Source organism: Phaenicophaeus curvirostris, unplaced genomic scaffold (assembly GCF_032191515.1).
Source record: "Phaenicophaeus curvirostris isolate KB17595 unplaced genomic scaffold, BPBGC_Pcur_1.0 scaffold_59, whole genome shotgun sequence".
NCBI lineage: Eukaryota > Metazoa > Chordata > Aves > Cuculiformes > Cuculidae > Phaenicophaeus > Phaenicophaeus curvirostris.
In genome coordinates, this window is record NW_027206681.1 from 383017 (window position 1) to 398907 (window position 15891).

Sequence of the window (15891 nt, forward strand, 5' to 3'; positions counted from 1 at the left end):
CCTCCACCTGCATCTCCACCTGCATCATCTCCACTTGCATCATCTCCACCTGCGTCATCTCCCTGACAGTGGGGTTGAAACTGGATGATCTTTGAGGTCCCTTCCAACCCAACCCATTCCGTGATTCCATGATCCTTGAGGCCCCTTCCACCCCAACCCATTCCATGATTCCATGATCCTTGAGGTCCCTTCCAAGCCAACCCATTCCATGATTCCATGATCCTTGAGGTCCCTTCCAAGCCAACCCATTCCATGATTCTACGGTTGGACTGGAAGATCCTAGAGGGCTTTTCCAGCCCTAAGGGTTTCATGATTTTACCTTCACCCCACAGCAACCAGCCCTTGAAGCTCAGAGGACGGGGATGGATCCCCTTCCACTCCCCTTCCCGTGAGGAGCCTCCAAGAGGAGCGAAGCCGCTTTTGGTCGGCAGGAGCTCGAGGAGAGCGAGGGGCGGATAAATCCCCCTCCGCGGCTCTTCAGCCTTTCACATGCTCGTTATAAATAGCTCCTCGGTGGCTTCTGAGTCACCCAGCTGAAACGTGCAAGCTCAGAGGCAGCCGGGAAGGGGCTGGGAAGAGATGACGGAGCAGGAGAAGCTTTTGGGCTCAGTCACTTCTGTGATGGGTTTGTTTTCCCTTTCCTTGGTTGCAACCGTCCTTCACGGAGCTTCGGAGCATCCAAAACACCCTGTGGGGCCGTTGTCACCAGCCTGGGGACAAACCCTGCCCCCCCCTCCAGCTGGAAAATCCAGTTTTCCTGTTTTCTATGGGTGCCCCAACCCCCAAAATCCTCTTTTTTTTTCCAGCCGATCTCTTGGAAAAATGCAACCCGATAAAGATGGAAAAAAGGTCTGAAGCCCCCACAAAACGCTCCCTGCGAGATCTCAAGTTGTCCCCGACCTGGAGCTGCAGGAAGGACTCAGCAGGGAGCAGGGGGCTGAGGAGGGGGAGAAGGATTTGGAGGTGGGAGAAGGATTTGGGGATGAGAGCAAGATCTGGGAATGGGAGACGGATTCGGGAGCAGGAGCAGGACTTGGAGATAGAATGTGGAGATGGGAGAAGGGTCTGGGGAAGGGAGCAGGTCCTGGAGGTGGGAGAAGGATTTGGGGATGGGTGAAGAGTCTGGAGATGGGAGCAGGATTTGGGGGTGGGAGAAGGATTTGGGGAAGGATTTGGAGATGGGAACAGAATCTCAGTATAGGAGAAGGATTTGGAGATGGGAGCAGGATCTGGGAATGGGAGAAGGACTTGGAGATGGGAGCAGGATCTGGGAATGGGAGAAGGACTTGGAGATGGGAGCAGGATCTGGGAATGGGAGAAGGACTTGGAGATGGGAGCAGGATCTGGGAGTGGGAGCAGAATCTGGGGATGGGTGAAGGGTTTGTGGTTGGGAGAAGGATTTGGGGATAGGAGTAGGATCTGGAGAATGGAGCAGGATTTAGGGGTGGGAGCAGGACCTGGATGACGGAGAAGGATTTGGAGATGAGAGCAGGATGAGGGCATGAGAGAAGGATTTGGGGATGTGAAAAGGATCTGGGGATGGAAGAAGGATTTGGGGGTGGGAGCAGGATTCAGGGATGGGAGAAGGATTTGGAGATGGGAGCAGGATCTGGGGACAGGAGAAGGATTTGGAGATAGGAGAAGGGTTTGGGGATGAGAGCAGGATTTGGAGATGGGAGAAGGGTTTGGGGATGAGAGCAGAACCTGGGGATGGGAGAAGGGTTTGTGGGTGGGAGAAGGATTTGGGTAAGGGAGAAGGATTTGGGGATGGGAGAAGGATTCGGAGATGAGAGCAGGATCTCAGGACAGGAAAAGGATTTGGGGATGGGAGAAGGATTTGGAGATGGGAGCAGGATCTGGGGACAGGAGAAGGATTTGGGGATGCGAGAAGGACTTGGAGATGGGAGCAGGATTTGGAGACGACAGCAGGATCTGGGCATGGGAGAGGGATTTGGGGAAGGGAGAAGGAAGGTGCCAAGGTTTGGGGACCCCTCCCTGCTGCCTGGGGACCCCACGGCTGCGCAAGGACCAGCCGGACACCCTCAACCCAGGCTCCAACCCCCCTCAAACCCAGCAAAACCCATCGCGGACCCCCTGCCAGCCTCGACACCTTCGCAGGGGGGAGACGGAGCTGCCAGGCTGCTCGTTATCCACGTCCTACCAGCTCTCCATCACCTAAAGCCCCGCGGCCACGCGGATGGAGCACACAAAGCGTCTCCCGGCGCTCTCCATCCCCCTGGACCCCCCTTCCAGACAGACCCATCCATTTAGAAGGACACATCAGCCCTTTGGAGGAGAAAGCTGGACACGCAGAAAGTCCCAGGCAGCTCCAGGCCCTGATTCCCTTTCTGGCTGCAGCCCCGAGCGGCTCTCGCCGAGCCACGTGGGAGCCGGGAAGGAGACAAAAAGCAACGTGGGGACCGGGGATGGGAAGCAGGAGGGATTCCCAGAAAGAGACGCTGCATCCAACGCATCCCGAAGCCTCCGTGGATGCTCATTCCACATGGATGCTCAACCCTCAGGATGCTCCAGGGGGATGCAGGGAGGCTCGGATGGAGATGACGCTCTGGAGCTGGGCAGGACCCACGGGCTGAGACCAACGGGATGAGGTTTAACCAGGACCTTGGGGCACAACGACCCTGAGCAGCTCCAGACGAGGAGAAGTCTGGCTGGAAACTGCCTGGAGGAGAAGGACCTGGGGGGGTTGGTTGAACAGGAGCCAGCAGGGGCCCAGGGGGCCAAGGAGGCCAAGGGCATCTTGGCTTGGAGCAGCCCCGGCGTGGCCAGCAGGGCCAGGGAGGTTCTTCTCCCTCTGGGGAGACCCAACCTCGAATCCTGGGGTCAGTGCTGGGTCCTTCACTCCAAGAAAGACCTTGAGGGGCTGGAGCGAGTCTGGAGAAGGGAACGGAGCTGGGGAAGGGGCTGGAGAACAAGCCTGAGGGCCCTGGGGGTGTTTATCCTGGAGAAGAGGAGGCTGAGGGGAGACCTCATTGCTCTCTGCAACTCCCTGAGAGGAGGTTGTGGAGAGGAGGGAGCTGGGCTCTTCTCCCAAGGGCCAGGGGACAGGACGAGAGGGAACGGCCTCAAGCTCCACTGGAGCTCCAACTAGACACCAGAGAGAAATTTCTCATGTAAAAGGTCACTGGGAGCTGGTGGAATCTGCCCAGGGAGGGGGTCGAGTCCCCTTCCTGGAGGGGTTTGAGGGCCGGGTGGACGAGGTGCTGAGGGACACGGGTTAGTGATTGATGGGGATGGTTGGACTCGATGATCTGGTGGGTCTTTTCCAACCTGGTGATTCTACGGTTCTACGATTCTATTCTCTGATCGCCTCCATCTGCGCTAACATCTGGCTTGGCAGCTGGCGAGCACCGGAGGTTAATTCCCCGACACTTTCCAACCACTCGCTGGGCTGAGGATGCTCAGAGGGACATCCTGGATGATGGAGGAGAAGCTCCTGGATGATGGAGGAGAAGCTCCTGGATGAGGACCCACCACCCAGGGAATCTCCCTGGCGTGGAAGAGTTCAGGATGTCAGGAGCTTCTCCTCCATCCTCCCCACAAGGCAACCTCCAAGCACCAGGGGGTGATGCTGAAGTGCCCCAGAGACCTCCCAGATGATGTGTGAGCACAGGGATGAGTGAAACGCAGAGGAACAAACAGGCTGAGGCTTCACAAAAGCCTGGAGAACATCGCACGCGGCCGCTCGCAGACCCCGAGGACCCCAGTGGCGCGAGACCAGGCTGCCCTCACCCCACCGAACCCTTTCCCAGTGACATTCTGGGTGGGCTCCTCAGCTTTGCAGGAGTTCAGAGAGCTCAGAAAAGCAGGTTGTGCCCTCCCCGACCCATCACAGAATCCCAGAAGGGTTTGGGTTGGAAGGGACCTTCGAAGGACGTTGAGTCCAACTCCCATGGATGCTGCATCTCTGCTGCTGGTCCAGGAGAGAAGCAGGAGTCACGGTGCGGATGCACCAGGTGAGGAGGGACCAAACCTTCTATGATCCTACGATTCTATGATTCTACTCATCACCCTTGCATGAGGCTTGATGCGGACACATCGTTTGGGTCCTCACAGTGACCAGAGGGTCGTCTGGGTCGTGGAATCAGCCTGAAATAACTAACACAGAAGGTTCTTCTGTCTCCCAGCTGCTCAGTTCGAGCAGGATCGAACCCTTCGAACCAGCTGCAGCTGCAGCCGCGGCCCCTCGTCCCTCACCCGCCTGGCACCGACCTCGTCACGGGGCCAGAAACGAGCGTGATGACACTTGGCTAGTTCACACATCCCCCTGTCATGCTCCTGCTGGCTCAGAGAATCACAGAATCATAGAATCATGGAATCACCAGGTTGGAAAAGACCCATCGGATCATGGAGTCCAACCACTCCCATCAATCCCCAACCCGTGTCCCTCAGCACCTCGTCCACCCGGCCCTCAAACCCCTCCAGGACGGGGAATCAACCCCCTCCCTGGGCAGATTCCACCAGCTCCCAGTGACCTTTTCCATGAAATATTTCTCTCTGATGTCCAGTTGGAGCAAAACTGGAGCTTGAGGCCGTTCCCTCTCATCCCGTCCCCTGTCCCTTGGGAGAAGAGCCCAGCTCCCTCCTCTCCACAACCTCCTCTCAGGGAGTTGGAGAGAGCAATGAGGTCTCCCCTCAGCCTCCTCTCAGAGTTTATGCCCCTCTCCACTTTATCCCCCTCATCCCATCCCCACCAGCCTTTACGATCAGCCCCTCCCCAGCTTTCCTGCAGCCCCTTTCAGGTTCGGGAAGGTCGCGGTTCCTCACAGGAATCCTTGACCTCGAAATCCCTGCAGGGATGCTCAAAGCATCGTCTCCTCCTCCATGTTTTCAATCCACAGAGCTCGGCTGCTTCTGTGAGAGCAGCAGCTCCGGGCACCAAGCGGGTCGCTAAGCGGGTCAGGAGGCGCCTGGGAAGACGCTTCCCAGCGGGGGAAAAAAACGGAGGAGGAAAATGGGTTAAAACGTGACCTGGATAATGCAGAAAGAGGCACTTGACTGGCTGCCGCTCCATCAACCCCACGCGAGGATCTCATCCCCATACGAGGATCTCGTCCCCACGCGAGGATCTCGTCCCCACGCGAGGATCTCGTCCCCACATGAGGATCTCGTCCCCACACGAGGATCTCATCCCCATGTGAGGATCTCAACCCCACGCAAGGATCTCATCCCCACAAGAGGATCTCATCCCCACACGAGGATCTCGTCCCCACGCGAGGATCTCGTCTCCACGCGAGGATCTCATCCCCACGCGAGGATCTCGTCCCCCCATGAGGATCTCGTCCCCACACGAGGATCTCGTCTCCATGTGAGGATCTCATCCCCATACGAGGATCTCGTCCCCACGCGAGGATCTCGTCTCCATGTGAGGATCTCGTCCCCACGCGAGGATCTCATCCCCACATGAGGATCTCATCCCCATGCGAGGATCTCGCCTCCACGCGAGGATCTCGTCCCCGTGCGAGGATCTCGTCTCCATGTGAGGATCTCGTCCCCACGCGAGGATCTTGTCTCCATGTGAGGATCTCATCCCCACGCGAGGATCTCATCCCCACATGAGGATCTCGTCCCCACGCGAGGATCTCATCCCCACATGAGGATCTCATCCCCATGCGAGGATCTCGCCTCCACGCGAGGATCTCGTCCCCGTGCGAGGATCTCGTCTCCATGTGAGGATCTCGTCCCCACGCGAGGATCTCGTCTCCATGTGAGGATCTCGTCCCCACGCGAGGATCTCATCCCCACATGAGGATCTCATCCCCATGCGAGGATCTCGCCTCCACGCGAGGATCTCGTCTCCATGTGAGGATCTCGTCCCCACGCGAGGATCTCATCCCCATATGAGGATCTCGTCCCCATGCGAGAATCTTGTCCCCACGCGAGGATCTCGTCCCCACATGGACATGGGTTAGTGATTGATGGGAATGGTCAATGATCCAGTGGGTCTTTTCCAACCTGGTGATTCAATGATTCTACGATTCTATGATTCAGTGATTCTACAATTCTATGATTTCATGATTCTACAATTCTACTATTCTACGATTCCATGATTCTACAATTCAATGATTCTCTCCCTCTCCAAAACAGCCTCTCCACTACCTTCCTCTAAATCCATTAAAAAGCAGCTGCCAGCCCGCAGAGACCTTCCAGCCAGAGGAAACCTGGGGCCGGCGTGGCATTTCGAGACCTTTGTGTGTTTTGCTTCGAGCAAAGGACACGGACACACGTTCCGGTGGCGCCACGGAAGGATCTCGGCAGGGAGCGAAGCACGGGAGGCGCTGGGGGCGGCTCGGGGGGGGAAGGCTGCTGCCCACGGCGGGGGCTGGAGCCAGAACCCGCGGGGACGAGCAGCTCGTGGGGAGGCGGCTCGCAACCCCCCAGCAGGCGTGGGCAGGAGAGGCTGTTCTGGAGAGAGTCGTCGAGTCATAGAAACGCAGAATCATCAGCTTGGAAAGGACCCACCGGATCATGGAGTCCAACCATCCCCATCAATCACTAACCCGTGTCCCTCAGCACCTCGGCCACCCGGCCCTCAAACCCCTCCAGGAAGGGGACTCGACCCCCTCCCTGGGCAGATTCCACCAGCTCCCAGTGACCTTTTCCATGAGAAATTTCTCTCTGATGTCCAGTTGGAGCTCCAGTGGAGCTTGAGGCCGTTCCCTCTCGTCCTGTCCCCTGGCCCTTGGGAGAAGAGCCCAGCTCCCTCCTCTCCACAACCTCCTCTCAGGGAGTTGCAGAGAGCAACGAGGTCTCCCCTCAGCCTCCTCTTCTCCAGGATAAACACCCCCAGGGCCCTCAGGCTTGTTCTCCAGCCCCTTCCCCAGCTCCGTTCCCTTCTCCAGATGTTCTCCAGCCCCTCAAGGTCTTTCTTGGAGAGAAGGACCCAGCACTGACCCCAGGATTCGAGGTTGGGTCTCCCCAGAGGGAGAAGAACCTCCCTGGCCCTGCTGGCCACGCCGGGGCTGCTCCAAGCCAAGATGCCCTTGGCCTCCTTGGCCCCCTGGGCCCTGCTGGCTCCTGTTCAACCAACACCCCCAGGTCCTTCTCCTCCAGGCAGTTTCCAGCCAGACTTCTCCTCGTCTGGAGCTGCTCAGGGTTGTTGTGCCCCAAGTTCCTGGTCAAACCTCATCCCGTTGGTCTCAGCCCATGGATCCAGCCTGTTCAGATCCCTTTGGGGCCTCCCGACCCTCCAGCAGATCCAGCTGCCACCCAGGGAGCTTCTCCTCCCCTGAAAGTCACATCGCAGAGGTGTGAAGACCTGGTGGTGGCCGAGGGGAGTCATCGAATCGTGATCATAGAGGGCGTGGGGCTGGGGCAGGAGAGAGCGATGGTTCCCCTCGTGCCCTGGTGATCCTGTCACCACCTAAATCTCCCTGTCCAGGAGATCTGAGGCGTCTCCCGAGCTCATCCCAGCGTGGGGAGGGAGCCCCTGGGACCAGCGGTCTCCACCCAGGCTGCTGAGCCAGGCAGCTCGTCCCGAGCTCGAGCACGTGGAGCTGGCACCGCCAGACAAAGGAATCCAAGCACGGAGCCACCTTCCTCCTCCTCCTCCCTTTCCCGTGGGATCCGCTCATCCCTGTGGGTCTGATCGTAGCAATTCCCAGGGAAAGGGGCTGCGAGCCTCCGAGATCTCCAGCTCCCTGGGAGGCTGAGCGCCCACGTACCGCGAGCCGCCTGCTCCCCAGCAGCCGAGGAGCCTCGTGAGCTCGGCACACGCGCGGGCACGGAGCCGAGGGTCCCCGCCACCCGCCGCTGACGGGAATCCAGGCACCACACGCTTCCCGTTAGCCGGCTCGGCCCCTCTCCCCACGTGGGCTCCCCAGAGCATCACCCTCCGCGGCTCCCAGGGAGCTCTGTCATCCCGCAGCAAGGTCACCCCACGCTCGCAGGCTGAGCCCCTCGGCGCCTGCGCCACGGAACGAGGTCCCCTCGACCCCCAGCCCCTTCCCCACATCGGCGCGTGCGACGCCGAGACCCCCCTAGACCTGTTGCGTGGGCGGGTGGGCGATGGGGGCGGCTGCTCCCGCCCTGCGTGGTTCCAAACCGTGATTCACAGGCCTGACCTGCATTTCACAAAGACACCTGCCTCCCCCCCCACCCCAGCAGCTCATGATGGAGCCAGGAGGTTTCCACCCCCGCAGGGAACTGCCACAGGGCGATGGGGAATCGGGAAACGGGGACATGATGTTCACACCAGCCTTCCAGCACAGAGCCCTTCGCTCAGCAGCCAGCGACCACCTGCCCTGGGCTAGCGCGGGTGGCTAGCGGGGAAGCGGAGGGGGTCGCAGCCGCTGGCCGCTCCCCTCCATCACCTTCATCTGCTGTCAGGCAGGAGGAACTTTCTCCTGCCTCCCTTCTCCCCAGCATCTCCCTCAGTCCTTCGCCCAGCATCACCCCCAGAGCATCCCTGGTCCCTGCATCCCTGGTCCCTGCATCCCCGGTCCCTGAATCTCTGGTACCCACATCCTTAGTTCTCGCATCCCTGGTCCCTGCATCCCTTGTCCTCGCATCCCTGGTACCCACATCCCTGGTCCTCACATCCCTGGTCCCTGCATCCTTGATCCCTGCATCCCTGGTCCCCGCATCCCTGGTCCCCGCATCCCTGGTCCTCATATCCCTGGTCCCCGCATCCCTGGTCCCCGCATCCCTGGTCCCCGCATCCCTGGTACCCACATCCCTGGTCCTCACATTCCTGGTCCCTGAATCCCTGGTCCACACATCCCTGGTCCTTGCAGCCCTCCCTCGCATCCTTGATCCCTGCATCCCTGGTACCCACATCCCTGGTCCCCACATCCCTGGTCCCCGCAGGAGGGGACTCACAGGTCAGACGAGGCCGCCTGGTAGGGTTGGCTCCGGCAGAGGATGGAGTGTCCGCAGCCCTGCCCCATGGCTCCTCATGCTTCGGCAGCCCGGCCAGGCTCGGGGGGGGGACTCGGCGCTGCTCCCGGCTCCGGCTGCCGCCTGACAGCGGAGCCTCCCAGGCTGTTCCCAGCCCCTCCGCTGTCACCGAGCCCGATGCAGCGCGGGAGGGGAGGGCGGAGAAGGGAGGAGGTGTGTGTGTGTGTGTCTGTGGAGGGGGTTGCGGCTGATTGACGGCGCCGCTGCGGCTCCGCGAGGCTGGGCGGGGGCCGAGCGGCTCCTCCGGAGCGGCCGAACGGGTCGAACCTGCCGCGCGACGCCGCCCAAGGCGCGCCCAAAGCGGCCTCGACCCCTGCGCCGCCCCGGTCCGGGGGCCGCCGTCTTTGTCTGGAGAGGGAGATAAGGACCCCCCTGTGCCGAGCTCCTCGGAGCTGTGACTGCCCTGCCCAGCTCAGAGAGAGTCCAGGGAAGAGGAACGAAGCTGGGGAAGGGGCTGGAGAACAAGTCTGAGGGCCCTGGGGGTGTTTAGCCTGGAGAAGAGGAGGCTGAGGGGAGACCTCATTGCTCTCTGCAACTCCCTGAGAGGAGGTTGTGGAGAGGAGGGAGCTGGGCTCTTCTCCCAAGGGACAGGGGACAGGACGAGAGGGAATGGCCTCAAGCTCCACTTGAGCTCAAACTAGGTATCAGAAAGAAATTTTTCGCTAAAAGGGTCATGGGGCCCTGGCAGAGTCGGCCCAGGGAGGTGGTGGAGTCATAGAATCACAGAATCATGGATTCACCAGGTAGGAAAGGACCCACCGGGTCATCGAGTCCAACCATTCCCATCAATCCCCAACCCGTGTCCCTCAGCACCTCGTCCACACGTCCCTCAAACCCTTCCAGGAAGGTGACTCAACCCCCTCCCTGGGCAGATTCCACCAGCTCCCAGTGACCTTTTCCATGAAAAATTTCTCTCTGATGTCCAGTTGGAGCAAAACTGGATCTTGAGGCCGTTCCCTCTCGTCCTGTCCCCTGGCCCTTGGGAGAAGAGCCCAGCTCCCTCCTCCCCACAACCTCCTCTCAGGGACTTGGAGAGAGCAGTGACCCTGGAGGGGTTTAAGGGACGGGTGGATGAGATGCTCATGGACATGGTTTAGTGGTAGGTAGGAATGGTTGGACTCGATGATCCGATGGGTCTTTTCCAGCCTGGTGATTCTGTGATTCTATGATTCTCAGTTCTACACGGACTCACCCTGCTTGCCCTTGGTGTCTCGTGGCCCGTAGAAGGGCTCTAACCTCAGCGTGGTGACCCCGGGAGCCTCTCTGCACCCTCCACCTGCAGGCGTCCTCCACGCGCTCTCCATCTGCGGCTCGGCGGTGCCCCCGAAACGAGGCGCTCGGCTTCGTCGAGTGACATTTTGCACCAAAAGGAGCTATTTTGGGTTGCTCCTTGTGACCTTTGGCCATTCTCCATCCCTCCAGGGTCGTTTTTTTCTTTTTTTTTCCGTGGGGAGAGGGGAGGAACGTGCCTCCAAAGCAACGTTGGATGCGCTGCTGCTCCCCTGCTCCCTCCTGAACCCCCCAGCCGGGACGCCGAGAGCAGCAGCCGATACGGAGACATCAGCATTCCAATCACATCAGCTCCTGTCACATTCACAAGGATTAATATCCCCACGGTCTCCGTAAATAGGCAGCGGATCACATCAATTACACGAGATCTTCGTGGTCCGGAGGGGGAAACTGAGGCCAAGACTTGGCTAAACATCATCTCTGGAGCAGCCAGAAGAACCAGAGCTCGTTTGGGGATTAATTTAAGGGCCATCTCTTTAATCTAATCCCTATTTCCACGCTGAATTTAAGGTTTAATGATGTTTTCATCCTCTGGCAGGGTTCACCTGGGGTTTTGGAGAGCATCTACCTGGGGTTTTGGAGAGCATCTAGGTCCCCTTTGGGCTGGGCAGGACCAGCACTCTCTTGTTTTCAAAGAATCCTGGAACTGCTTGGTTGGAAAAGACCTTTGAGGTCATCGAGTCCAACGTCTCCTGTTCACGACTAAACCAGATCCCCGAGCACCTCATCTCCCTGTCTTCTGAGCCCCTCCAGGGATGGGGGCTCCACCACCTCCTGAGAGCCTCTGCCAGGGCCTGAGAACCTTCCCAGCGAAGAAATTTCTCCTGGTGTCCAATCTGAACCTGCCCTGGTGCAGCTTGAGGCCCTTTCATCTCGTCCCATCGCTTGGGAGAAGAGACCAACACCCTCCTCTCCACAACCTCCTCTCAGGTGGTCCTAGAGAGCCATGAGGTCTCCCCTCAGCCTCCTTTTTCTCCAGGATAAACACCCCCAGGTCCCTCAGGCTTGTTCTCCAGCCCCTTCCCCAGCTCCGTTCCCTTCTCCAGATGTTCTCCAGCCCCTCAAGGTCTTTCTTGGAGTGAAGGACCCAAAATTGACTCCAGGATTCGAGCTGTGGCCTCATCAGGGGGACAATCCCATCCATGCTCCTCCTGGCCACCCCATGGATGATCCAAGCCAGGAAGCTGGTGGTCTCTTGGCCACTGGGACCACTGCTGGATCGTGTTCAGCCAGCACTTCCGGGTCCTTCTCCTCCAGCAGCTCTCCAGCCGCGCTTCCCAAGCCTGGAGCTGCTCAGGGTTGCATCCCAAGTGTAGGACCCGGCACATGGCCTGATGGAACCTCATCCCATCTCAGCTCATCAACCCAACCTTTCTGCTCTTATGTTGGGGGCGTTGGTTGAACAGGAGCCAGCAGGGGCCCAGGGGGCCAAGGAGGCCAAGGGCATCTTGGCTTGGAGCAGCCCCGGCATGGCCAGCAGGGCCAGGGAGGTTCTTCTCCCTCTGGGGAGACCCAACCTCGAATCCTGGGGTCAGTGCTGGGTCCTTCTCTCCAAGAAAGACCTTGAGGGGCTGGAGAACATCTGGAGAAGGGCACGGAGCTGGGGAAGGAGCTGGAGAACAAGCCTGAGGGACCTGGGGGTGTTTATCCTGGAGAAGAGGAGGCTGAGGGGAGACCTCGTTGCTCTCTCCAACTCCCTGAGAGGAGGTTGTGGAGAGGAGGGAGCTGGGCTCTTCTCCCAAGGGCCAGGGGACAGGACGAGAGGGAACGGCCTCAAGCTCCACTGGAGCTCCAACTGGACATCAGAGAGAAATATTTCATGGAAAAGGTCACTGGGAGCTGGTGGAATCTGCCCAGGGAGGGGGTCGAGTCCCCTTCCTGGAGGGGTTTGAGGGCCGGGTGGACGAGGCGCTGAGGGACATGGGTTAGGGATGGATGGGAACGGTTGGACTCCATGATCCGATGGGTCTTTTCCAACCTGGTGATTCTGTGATTTCTCGCAGACCTTCTCTGGCCCAAGACCTCAGGCTGCTCCCCCCTCCACGAGGCAGGGGACGTGTCGGGAGACCCGCACGGACGCTGTGGGGCTCAACTGGTCCCCGTAGCCGTGGTGGTGGCTGCAAGGCCACGAAACACCCTCGGACGCTGCTGTTCCCACGTGACGGAGCTGCCTTTCCACATCATCTTGGCACGAAGGCATCTTCGGGGAGTCCCCTCCTTCCTGGAAAAGCTGCTTCCCGCACTTGTTTATCCGAGACTCTCCTATTCCCAGGAGTTTTTTCCATCTGGCAACCGTCCCCAGGCGGATGCTCGGCCCCAACCTGCTCTCAGCCCCACCAGGAGGATCCATCCCTCCCCAGATGTGGAGCAGGGGCCACCACATCTGCACATCCCCAGCATCTCAACCTGCTCTCAGCCCCCCGCGAATCCCTCCCGCGGGGCCGGTTTGATGTCTGGCGCTCCCCTCCTCCATCCAAACGTGGCTCCTGGTACTCGGAACACGTGGTTTCCTCGGCTCCGTGGAGCTCTGGACTATTTTCTCCTCAAGAGAAAACCCAGCCCCGTATCCAAGCAGCTTCTGAGAGCCCTTCTGGAAACGGCAGCGCTCGGGCTCTCTCCCCAGGAGACGCGGATCCTCCTTTCTGCAGCTTCTCAGACGCTGAGATATTTATATGGCCTGATGGAAAGCATCCACGGCTCCTGGAATATCATGGAATCATGGATTGGGGTGGGTTGGAAGGGACCTCCAGTTCCAATTTAAAGCGGTTCTCCCTCGTCCTGTCACTCCAGACCCTTGGAAGAAGCCTCTCTGCAGCCTCCCTGGAGCCCCTTTCCCTCCTGGAAGCTGCTCTGAGGTCTCCATGGAGCCTTCCCATCTCCAGGATGAACAACCCCAGCTCTCCAGCCTGTCCTACAGGAGGTTCTCCAGCTCTCACATCATCCCCGTGGCCTCCTCTGGACCCATCCCAACGGTTCCATCTCCTTCTTCTGTTGGGGATTCCAGAACTGGACACAGTCCTCCAGATGGGGTCTCACCACAGAGGAGCAGAGGGGCAGAATCCCCTCCCTCACACTCTGGTCCCGTGATTTTGGATGCAGCCCAGGAGATGGTTTGGTTTTCTGGGCTGTGACCGCTCTCGTTGAGCTTCTTATCCCCTAGCACCCCAAGTCCTTCTCCTGCTCTCCCTCATAGAAGAGCAACGAAGCTGGGGAAGGGGCTGGAGAACAAGCCTGAGGGACCTGGGGGTGTTTATCCTGGAGAAGAGGAGGCTGAGGGGAGACCTCATTGCTCTCTCCAACTCCCTGAGAGGAATCCTGGAATCACAGAATCACCGGGTTGGAAAAGACCCACTGGATCATGGAGTCCAACCCTTCCCATCAATCACTAACCCATGTCCCTCAGCACCTCGTCCACCCGTCCCTTAAACCCTCCAGGGAAGGGGACTCGACCCCCTCCCTGCGCAGATTCCACCAGCTCCCAGTGACCCTTTCCATGAAGAATTTCCATCCTGACCCTGCCCTGGTGGAGCTTGAGGCCGTTCCCTCTCGTCCTGTCCCCTGGCCCTTGGGAGAAGAGCCCAGCTCCCTCCTCTCCACAACCTCCTCTCAGGGAGTTGCAGAGAGCAACGAGGTCTCCCCTCAGCCTCCTCTTCTCCAGGATAAACACCCCCAGGGCCCTCAGGCTTGTTCTCCAGCCCCTTCCCCAGCTCCGTTCCCTTCTCCAGACTCGCTCCAGCCCCTCAAGGTCTTTCTTGGAGTGAAGGACCCAGCACTGACCCCAGGATTCGAGGTTGGGTCTCCCCAGAGGGAGAAGAACCTCCCTGGCCCTGCTGGCCACGCCGGGGCTGCTCCAAGCCAAGATGCCCTTGGCCTCCTTGGCCCCCTGGGCCCCTGCTGGCTCCTGTTCAACCAACACCCCCAGGTCCTTCTCCTCCAGGGACCTTCCAGCCAGACTTCTCCTAGGCTGGAGCTGCTCAGGGTCGTTGTGCCCCAAGGGCAGGACCCGGCATTTGGCTTCATTAAACCTCATCCTGTTGATGGAGAGGAGGTTGTGGAGAGGAGGGAGCTGGGCTCTTCTCCCAAGGGCCAGGGGACAGGACGACAGGGAACGGCCTCAAGCTCCACTTGAGCTCAAACTAGACACCAGAAAATAATATTTCACGGAAAGGGTGATTGGTCCCTGTCCGAGGCTGCCCAGGGAGGGGGTTGAGTCCCCTTCCCTGGAGGGGTTTAAGGGACGGGTGGACGAGGTGCTGAGGGACATGGGTTAGTGATTGATGGGGATGGTTGGACTCCATGATCCGGTGGGTCTCTTCCAACCTGGTGATTCTGTGATTCTCTGAATCCCTCCCGTTCCTCCGTGCGTTGCTGCAGCAGCTGGAGCTGGAGCTCCTCAGCGGCGCCGACACGGGTTTATGTCTTTATCTCCTGTCAGGAAGACAAAGCACCTCCGGCTCTTCAAAGGCGCCGTTCCAGCTTCGTGCCCAACATTTGTGGTGCGAACATGAAACGAGTCTCGCTTTTCAGCCTCCTCGGAGCCACCGGAGCTACAAGATTGAATTTCTCGAGCGCTGAATAGCCTCTCATTGTCCTCGCGCGCCCATCGCGCCGGGTACCAATTTCCAGAGCTAATGGAGATGCGCTCGCCGATATGGAGCAATTTGCTCGGAGGATACGTTCTCCACAAAAAGGTTCATCGTCTCCACTCCCTCGCGCTCCGGGGCTTCTCCCTCTTTGCTCTCCTCTCACGAGACCAAATCTGGAGTCCCGTGCCCAGTTCTGGGATGCCCAAGGAGATGGGGCGGTTGGAGGAGGCCACGGAGATGATCCAAGGGCTGGAGAACCTCCGCTCTGAGGAATAGCTGAGAGAGTTGGGGTTGTTCTGCCCAGAGAAGGCTCCACGGAGACCTCAGAGCAGCTTCTGGAATGGAAAGGGGCTCCAGGGAAGCTGGGGAGGGACTTTCTCCAAGGGCCTGGAGTGATGGGATGGATCTAGATCCCTCCTTAGATCCTCCTGCCCTCCAGCCATGGATCCAGATCCCTCTCTAGCTCCTCCTGCCCTCCAGCCATGGATCCAGATCCCTCTCTGGCTCCTCCTGCCCTCCAGCCATGGATCCAGATCCCTCTCTAGCTCCTCCTGCCCTCCAGCCATGGATCCAGATCCCTCTCTAGCTCCTCCTGCCCTCCAGCCATGGATCCAGACCCCTCTCTAGCTCCTCCTGCCCTCCAGCCATGGATCCAGATCCCTCTCTAGCTCCTCCTGCCCCCCAGCCATGGATCCAGATCCCTCTCTAGCTCCTCCTGCCCTCCAGCCATGGATCCAGATCCCTCTCTAGCTCCTCCTGCCCTCCATCCATGGATCCAGATCCCTCTCTAGCTCCTCCTGCCCTCCAGCCATGGATCCAGATCCCTCTCTGGCTCCTCCTGCCCTCCAGCCATGGATCCAGCTCCCTCTCTAGCTCCTCCTGCCCTCCAGCCATGGATCCAGATCCCTCTCTAGCTCCTCCTGCCCTCCAGCCATGGATCCAGATCCCTCTCTGGCTCCTCCTGCCCTCCATCCATGGATCCAGATCCCTCTCTAGCTCCTCCTGCCCTCCAGCCATGGATCCAGATCCCTCTGCAGATCCTCCTGCCCTCCAGCCATGGATCCAGATCCCTCTCTAGCTCCTCCTGCCCTCCATCCAT

The 15891-nt window shown here is 59.4% G+C and overlaps 1 protein-coding gene across 2 annotated transcripts in view; it reads right to left on the bottom strand.

Annotated features, from left to right (window-relative positions):
- PDE2A (phosphodiesterase 2A) overlaps positions 1-9022 on the bottom strand; it is a 71042-nt gene extending 62020 nt beyond the window's left edge. For both annotated transcript variants that reach the window (XR_011339524.1, XM_069881679.1), the window contains exon 1: positions 8839-9022. Coding sequence is in view for 1 of the 2 variants with exons in the window: in XM_069881679.1 (XP_069737780.1) it covers positions 8839-8906 (68 nt within the window). In the remaining variant the exon portion in view is untranslated. The remainder of the gene's footprint in view (positions 1-8838) is intronic.
- Between the last annotated feature and the right edge of the window lie 6869 nt (positions 9023-15891).